The sequence below is a fragment of the Xyrauchen texanus genome, chromosome 8, assembly GCF_025860055.1.
Source record: "Xyrauchen texanus isolate HMW12.3.18 chromosome 8, RBS_HiC_50CHRs, whole genome shotgun sequence".
Taxonomy (NCBI): domain Eukaryota; kingdom Metazoa; phylum Chordata; class Actinopteri; order Cypriniformes; family Catostomidae; genus Xyrauchen; species Xyrauchen texanus.
This window is the reverse complement of record NC_068283.1, coordinates 40,150,444-40,159,727: the sequence shown is the minus strand read 5'-3', so window position 1 is coordinate 40,159,727 and position 9,284 is coordinate 40,150,444. Positions and strand designations below refer to the sequence as shown.

The following is a 9,284-nucleotide window of genomic DNA, read 5'->3' as shown; positions in this document are numbered from 1 at the left end:
ACTATGTATAACACCATAAGATCTCTGTGAAATATTCCTGAAGTCAAAAACAAAATTAAAGGGATGGTTCACCCAAAAATGAAAACTCTCTCATTTACTCGCCCTCATGACATCCCAGATGTGTGTGGCATTATTTCTTCTGCAGAACACAAATGAAGATTTTTAGAAGAATATTTCAGCTCTGTTGGTCCATTCAATGTAAGTGAATGGTGACTAGAAATATGAAGCTCAATAAAGGACATAAAGGCAGCATAAAAATAATCCATATGACTCCAGTGGTTTAATCCATGTCTTCAGAAGTGATATGATATGTGTGGGTGAGAAACAGATCAATATTTAAAGTCCTTTTGTTTAACTATAAAGCTCCACTTTCACTTGAGTTTTTTGGCGATTTCCATTCTTCATGCATATGGATTGGTGGTGGCGTAGTGGGCTAAAGCTCATAGCTGGTAATCAGACGGTCGATGGTTCAATCCCCACGGCCACCACCATTGTGTCCTTGAGTAAGGCACTTAACTCCAGGTTGCTCCGGGGGGATTGTCCCTGTAATAAGTGCTCTGTAAGTCGCTTTGGATAAAAGTGTTTGCCAAATGCATAAATGTAAATGTAAATATCACCACCTTCTGGTCGGAGCTGGTCAAATGTGTAGATTTGTAGTAAAAAGGACTTGAATATTGATCTGTTGCCAACACTTATCTCACTTTAAAAGACATGGATTATAACACTGGAGTCGTATGGATTACTTTTATGCTGCCTTTATGTGCTTTTTAGAGCTTCAAAGTTCTGGTCACCATTCACTTGCATTGTATGGACCAACAGAGCTGAAATATTCTTCTAAAAATCTTAATTTGTGTTCTGCAGAATAAAGAAAGTCAGACACATCTGGGATGTCATGAGGGTGAGTAAATGATGAGAGAATTTTCATTTTTGGGTGAACTTTCCTTTAATGTTTAAAAACCATTTGGACAAAGTCACAATAGGGATAATTTAACTATCAATCATATAGGCTGACATTAAAAGAACTCAAAACAGATGTGTAATGGTGCAGGTATAAAACGACACAAGCAACACACCATTTATTATAGCTACTGACTATTCTAGGAATCCTTTATATGGATTGATTCCAGATTTAAAAGAGACATCTTACAAACATCAGTCATCAAAAAGTTTCATTGACTCACCGGCATTTATGATAACCAACAACCCTTTTACTAACAATTCACATGGCATCATTACATGCATTTAAAGTGGAAAAATCATGCGTGTTTTACTATTAAAAAAATTCCACTTACAATATTAGATACGTTTTTTTTGGCAATACATAATTTAAGAGTATTTCAAGATAAAGCAAAGTGTGATTCCTGTTGGAATTACTCCTTTAACTTAGACCGACTCCATTATAATGCACGAGTTGAGAGTTTGAGTTTGAGAACAACCCTCAGTGTACTACTCTTATATCCACCAACAAACAAAAGGGTCACATCACCTGTTTTCTGTAAAACTGCAGTGCAAAGATTTGATATATAACATCCTAATGATTTATCCTTCATATTTTGTGGCAGAACTCGCACGCTGGAATTCCTCATTCCTTAATTTCAGATGAATATCTTTTTTAACTGAGTTCTGGAAAGAGCTAATCTCCCACCGCCGGAATGTGCTCCCTCTCAGGTCTTTGCGACCCGTAGTTAAGCGGTAGATCTTCCTGAGGACGGCCCGTCGTAGAAGAATGTAGACCCAAGGGTCCAGAATCTGGTTCCAGGAGGCCAGACGCACTCCCATTACCATTAACGTCCTGTAGGTTTGCAGATCGTCGCCCATTGAGCCACTGTACGAGCGGATGACCGACATCAGACCAAAGATCTGTCCGAATTAAAAGAAAGTCCGTTAGTTAGCAGCGTATAATATATGATAAAGATGTGTTATGACAGAAAAAGCGTGGATGGGGCATGTTCTCAGAACCCAGTGGAAACATTCCTGCACTGACAGGAAGTTATGATGTAACAATTACACTCAAATAACTTATAAACGTACGGTATGAGGCTTCATAAGGCAAAAGAAACTCATTGAAATGGTCTAAAATAGTTATTTAAAGAGTAAAGTCTGTCCTTAAACAAGACGATGCAATCTATACTAGATTCTTCCATTTGCTGAAGAAAATGAGAGCGGTGCATGCCGATGCAAAAGTCACCGACACAATGCACGAATGTTGGGAGTGGTTTCCAGGACTTTATTATGTGGTTGCTAAGGTGTTCTGAGTGGTTGCTTGGGTATGTCTATGGCAGATACTTCAAGTCAAAAGAGTCATTTTTGGCCCTAATATGGCTTGGATCCATTCTTCAGTATAAGCATATCCTCTTAAACTTTGCCGTATTTTTTGGCAGTTACCTGCAATTTTTCACACCCAAATTTAAGAGCTCACCTTAAGCACATACAGTGGAATTAATAATAATAACAAAGTCATATATTACAGAACCCTCACCCCAGAAATATACATAAAAAAAAAAATCTCTTTTTTGTTCTTAATTTGTAAGCATGTAATTCTGGTTCTGTTTCCAATATAACAGTATATTGGAAAAATATTTTTTCCTTCAGCAACATCCATCACAATATAAAGATCTGAAATGTAGGTGATACTCCAACGCAGCTGAGCGTTCATACCATAGACAACACAGATCCAGCCTATTTTGGATTGCATGACTGTTCCCCAATGTTTTGTCCAATATCCCGGCCTCTGAGTGGACTAGAAGCTCAATGTGGGTATTGTTGGATAGCTGATCCTCAGCTTTGCGATGATGTATAACAATAGCTATATAGCAAATTTTGTTCTGGACATCTGAGATATAACATTGAAATATTTAACCAAGCAAGCTCACAGACAAGTAACAAAATGGCCGGAAGAAAACAGCCTAAGATTACAGCTGATATGGAGATTGTGGCTTACAGGAGCACTATTTGGAGCAGATATAAGCCGTTTGTCTTTGTTGTCTTACAGGGGTCATGTTTCACTTCATGTTTGTTTTGATAATCATCCGAAATGTGGCGCTAGGACCAGTTATGTTCCTGAGAACGAGAGCTTTTATTTGATATATGACTTGGCTATTTAAGTGCTATGTGAAAAACTTTTATATTCATATTTCTATATCGTCACCTCAAGGTGGCGCTAGTTTGCGGCACTGAGGGTTTCTGGCTTTAATTTGTTATTCTATGTAACATAAATGCAAAAGTGATTGTATTTTATGAATAAATCAGATTCAAACCTTTCAATTGGTTCCACATATGAGTGACATTGTATCTGGGGACTTTTACAATTTACTGCAAGTGTAAAGTTATCGCCCCGTCAGAGTTTAAGTCGATATGGGGATATTTTGTGTCTGACAGCCTGATCGCTTAGAAACATACGGCACAATTCTCCTTAAATCTGTAGTATGTCATTTCTGCGCTACCAAACGGAATTGCAAAAATAATCTTTGTTTTCAAAACAGCTTTCTGAATATGTATCCCGTCTGCCATTTGTCAAACAAAGAGATAGTCCTGCCCCTAACGCCATTGGTTAAGCAACGGTATTGGGGTGGGTCTAAGCGGGTCGCTCAAATTTTCAAAGTGCCAGAGAGAAAGAATGCTAACAGTTTTCAAGAAAACAAATATATAAATGGCTTATTAATAGTTGTCTTTGCATATTAAGCTGGGATAGGAGAAGGTATCAAACACAAAAAATGTTACAACTTTATAATTAATAAGCCACACAATTTATGTTTCATGTTCATAGCACAATACAATTACTTTAACTTTGTCACTGTTTTAACAAAGTGTATTTTGTCTTGCTGTACTGGAAGAGTTTTTATAGTCAAAACGAGTGTAAAAATCTCCCATTGCTGAAGAAGTAATCCAAAGTATTTAGAATACATTACTGACCTTGAGTATTCTAACGGAATACATTACAGATTACATTTTACAACATGTGTTCTGTAATCTGTAATGGAATACATTTCAAAAGTAACCATGCCAACAGATGCATACAGCTCTCTTTGCCCTAGTCAATGATCATACTCACCAGCAGAGGGCTCCAGCAGATACAGGACGTGACCATGATGCCCACAAGCTGAGCCACCATCTCAATGTCATGTGATTTGTTTGATCTCCGGTGGCACGTCCTCTGGCGGAGACGGGCAATCACAAGCGTCATTCCGCTGATTGTGTTGCAGATAAAAGCCACAGCCAGTGAAGCCAGTCCCAGTCCAGAAAACAGCAGCACAAATACCACATCTGTGATGCTTGTGTCCTCTAACACTTTAATGAAGCACCATGTCCATGGATACTGATAGGCATATGTGCCCAAACGGAAGTATGGCAGCAGTGCTACAGATAAAGCCAAAAACCATATCATTACCAGCACCATCTTGGTGTGGGCTGTGCACACAACTCGGGCATGCAGGAGAGGCCGCGTTATGCCCATGCACCTCTCAGCTGCCATACCACACCCAAGAAAGAGTGGGCAAAGGCCGAAGAACACCATACTGCCGCCCAAGAATTGGCAGATGGCATCGGGTTGGTTGCAATGTCTTCCGGCAGAGCCGGAGAAGTAAAGGTGCAAAACCAGCGCACCGGGAATGACGTGACCGGCAAGGTCCGTGGCCACTAGACAACTGGCAAAGAGCAGGAACGTCGCTTTCGAGCGCTTCTGCATGCGAGCGTAAGCTTTCACCAGGATCATCAGTGCTATGATGTTGGACACGATGCCCAGTGTCATGGACAGGCCAGCTGCCGTGGGGTTGGTTGAAGGGGGGGTGAGATTTTCATTGCATCGCACTGGTGCAACCCCAGTGACCTTCTGGGTCTCATTGCTGAGTGGTTCATCAGCAACCAGGGTTGAATCGTTGCAGTGTTGGATGGCTAACATCTCCAGGCTATGAGGCAAGCACCATTAACCTTCGAGATACATGGCTAAACAGAAAAGAAAACAGAAGTGTGTTTGTAATAAATGGCAAAATTATAACTACTGTGCATTTGTAGCTTGGATAAAGAATCTTTAAGTGTAAATGCAATTAGAAAAAATCAGTAAGCTGAAATCAAAGATGTTTAAATGGGATGAATTGGCTATTTGGGTCACAAAGGAGTCTATTGGAACTGTTTAATCAGATAACAAACCAAGCAACAAGCAAGTGATTTAATTGCTTTGTTTACTCCGTTTTTAACAAACATTCATTGAGGGAAATTATGTCCTGAAGAGTGTACATATGCTGACACACCCCACAGAAAACATGAAACTTAAGTGAATGGGAACATTGTTTGCCACAATTTCCTCTTGAAGAATGAGAGAGCAAAAAGTGCAGTACAAATGTCAACACTTCTAACCATTGTCATTTCAAGTAACAAGAAGTAACACATCTTAAATATGACATTTGTACACATGTACACAGACTGAGAAACTGTTTATGTATTGAAGAAAGAGCAGTCTTAAGTCTAATATAAGGAAACTATAAGTAAAGGTGTGAGTGAGTAATATATAAATATCGTTGGCAAGTTGTGTGGTGTGGCATGATATGTCTTAATCAGGGCTGGACTGGGAAGAGGAATCGGCACGGGATTTTACATAGCAACTGGCCCAAAAGTTGAGCGGGGGGACGTTCGCTGTCCTTTTCTGCATATGTCGCGGTGCCGTTTTGTGGTCCGTTTTGCATAACGCGCCGGCTCATTTTAGCTTATCGCGGCCCGTTCGGCCCGTTTCGCTCGCTCAATTCTCCCGCTGGCCAGACCGCCCCCCGGATCGGCCCAAAAGTGCGTTGGCCCACCGGGAAAATGCCCGGAATACCAGATTACCAGTCCAGCCCTGGTCTTAATCCAGTTAAAATTTACAAGGGGTGGGCTACCGGGGCTTACCCTCCTGAATGTTTTAGTAAAGTCCCAAATGTCTTCAGGGGCATTTTTTTAAGTTTAAAAATGTACTTTAATGAAATAATAATTTCATCAAAGTATAGCCTCATATGTATCCACAGAGGTCTGGGCAAAGCCTCGAACCCTAGAACCGCCCCTGTCTTAAACTAATTTCATTTTGCTAATTATTTTATGGCAGAGGTTATTTGCACTAAGTGCAAATAGCGATAGATGCTATTTACACTCTAGTGCAAACAGTAGCAGACACTCTTACACCCCTGTTTAAATACTAACATACAGTATAGTGGCATCACCGCTCATTTTATAAACACTGTAGTGTTTAGTTGGAGTCCCACAGACACCCTACACCAACCCCTACCTTACTAAATTAACCATGGTTTTACTACAGCAACCGTAGCATCACCATGGTATTTTCCTAGTAAAATCATACTAACCACAAAATTAAACATGGCTACTATTAACTACTATTAACAACATGTTACTGTAGTAACATCATGGTTAGTACATCAGAACTATATAGTTTCCACCAAAACACATGGTTACTACAATATTACTACTACAGTAAAACATGGTTAATTTGATCCGGATCAAATCCTTCTCTCAGCTCACAAACCTTCACTGTGACCAAATCATCATTATGTATTACTATAAGTAGTATTATAGGAAATATTAAGAGTAGAGACATGGGGAAAAGTATATCAAGGGGTGAGATTCGAACCCGGATCTCTAGCATGACACCTCGTACATTTACCATCATTACGCCCAGATCTACTGCAGCTGAACAGGGTGGTGCAGTTTGACACAAAATCCTGTTTCCACCAGACTATTGCCAATAAGATGGGCTGTTTGCACTTAGTGTAAATAGACACTCTGTTCTTTTATAATCAGTATGCATGTTTTTATTACCTTAATTGAATGACTACATGGGATATTTGTAGTTTTACCAATTTCTTAGTGCAATAAAATTGTGAAAAATCACCAGACGAAATGGAGACGTCTCACAGCACCTAAAATAAGCACTTTCTGCAGCACATTCCTATAGATTTGGACTATAGAAGAAATCAACTTCCCATATACAGTATGTGCATATTCAAGAGATGTTATAAATAAAAGGTACAATAACTAATATACACTTCAACCGTTTTCTTACACTGAAAAGCATGCAACTGTTATCTCAAGGATCTATTTATACTTGATTTCACAAACATTACTTTGGATGGTGTAACATAATTTGTCATGCAAATGTAATCAGATTAAATGACAGTTTTTATTTAAATAAAAATACTCTGTAAAATATGACTTAATAGTGTAATTTTAACATAAAAATGCTACAGAAATAAAATGTTAATTGATTAACAAATATAAACTGTAAAATATACAGTAAAATGTTTTAATATATTTTAAAAGACAATACAGTAGTTTTTACAATAAAAACAAAAAATGTTTTTCCCAGAATTCCCTGCATGACCATTACATTTCATTATATTTTATGGGAATAGTTATGTTTCATCTTATTTTTAATATCAGTTAGGTACACTGGGGTGTTCACATGTGTTACCCTGAGTGTTTTTAGTGTTTGTGTTTGTGTCTCTACATGTTTATTACATTATTTAAATCTCTCATGTGTTACCCTGATGGTGTTTGTGTCTCTACATGTTTATTACATTATTTAAATCTCACATGTGTTACCCTGATGGTGTTTGTGTCTCTACATGTTTATTACATTATTTAAATCTCACATGCGTTACCCTGATGGTGTTTGTGTCTCTACATGTTTATTGGTCATTGCTCCTGGAAGAGCCATTGTTGATGAACTTCATGTCATCATTTTGTAGTTACTACGGTGATTAACAATACATTATAAAGTGAAAAGCTGATTTTTACAAGTTAATGAAATTTATTTATTGTACATTTAACAGACGGGCTATATAATTATTTTAATAATTACATTTATTTTATTTATAGAGTCTATATATGCATGTGTGTGTATGTATACAATATACATATATATATATATATATATATATATATATATATATATATATATATATATATATATATATATATATAAAACCAAATATTTTACATAACTTATATAAAATATTTTTTAAAAATACAAATAAATAACAATTAAAGAAGTAAAATACATTTAACGAAGTTAACGTGTTCTTCCATTACAAAACGACTGGTATACCATCTTTTGAACGGCAATATATTTAGTTTAAACATATTTAAAGAGTCACTTCTTTCTTCCTTGTCTATACTATTAACATAGGACAGCTCACCATTTGAGATCATCCCGCCTGAACAGCATCTTCATACGGGACTGTTAACAGCATTAGCACGAGTGGTACAAATTAAAGAATCGAAAGGCGATTTCAGGCTCCCATCATTCGATAAGTCCGAAAAGCCTTATTACTTATCCAGAGGGGGAGATATTCCAGTACTTATTCCCACCCTAAAAGGCAGTTTTGTAGTTTCAATAGTATACATAGTCCGCAAAAATGTGAAAAAGAAGATAAAGTCGATAAAAAGCGCAGACCGCGCGACGGAGATCGCAGTTTCAATAGTTTGAGTGGACTGCGTGTGGAGTGATGCGCGCGCTGTTGTATTTATAGCACTCAGTAACCTGCTCGAGACGCTGTCGGAGAAATGTATGCTGCTCACTGCTGCTGCACTTCAAACAATGAAGTGTCGCTGTGTCTCAAAGCACAATGAGCTGCCTACTCTCATAGGGAGCGCAGGATGTTTGACCTCTATGCAATACTTTTGGGCGTTATAGAAACGTTCAGTATTTTGGGGTATCATTAACGTGCAGCAGTTTTGGGAATCATGGGGATGTGCAGCAATATTGGGCATCATAGGCGCACACTGCATTTTTGTCCATCTTAGGTGTGTGCAACCAAAACAAACAAACAAAGGGGCATCATAAATGCATGCCAAATCTTTGGGCATCAAGCACATGCAACATTTTTTTCCATCTTAAGTGCATTCAACATTTTTGGGCATCATAAGCACATGCAATATAATTGGGGATCATAGGTGCATGCAACATAATTGGGGATCAGTTATGTTGCAAGCTCATGCAACATTTCTGGGTATCATAGGCGCAAGCGGCATTTTTGTTCATCTTAGGTGTATGCAACATTTTGGGCATCATAAGCTCATGCAACATAATTGGGGATCATAGGCGCATGCAGCATTTTTGTCCATCTTAGGTGCATGCAACATTTTTGGGCATCCTAGGTGCATTAAACATCATTGGCCATAAAGGTGCCTGCAACATTTTTGGTCATCATAGGCACGTGCAGCATTTTTGGGCATGAATGGTGCATGGATGCAACATTTTTGGCCATCATATCCATGTTCATATCCATGAGTCAGCTGCATGC

The 9,284-nt window shown here is 38.3% G+C and overlaps 1 protein-coding gene across 1 annotated transcript; it reads right to left on the bottom strand.

The window, feature by feature from the left end:
- Window positions 1-860: 860 nt before the first annotated feature.
- Window positions 861-8,551, bottom strand: LOC127647896 (prostaglandin E2 receptor EP1 subtype-like). The gene is made up of 3 exons (XM_052132416.1): window positions 8,178-8,551; window positions 4,052-4,941; window positions 861-1,860 (listed from the first exon to the last, which is right to left on the bottom strand). Exons 2-3 carry the CDS (start codon window positions 4,895-4,897, stop codon window positions 1,540-1,542), a joined length of 1,167 nt encoding a protein of 388 aa, XP_051988376.1. The 5' UTR covers window positions 4,898-4,941; window positions 8,178-8,551; the 3' UTR covers window positions 861-1,539.
- Between the last annotated feature and the right edge of the window lie 733 nt (window positions 8,552-9,284).

What these genes read in the sequence shown, in the direction of transcription:
- LOC127647896 (XM_052132416.1), bottom strand. Translation starts at nt 4,897, where the DNA reads ATGTTAGCCATCCAACACTGCAACGATTCAACCCTGGTTGCTGATGAA. An exon ending in TCTGCTGGAGCCCTCTGCTG is followed by an intron (nt 1,861 to 4,051) that starts GTGAGTATGATC and finishes TAATTCGGACAG; the next exon opens with ATCTTTGGTCTGATGTCGGT.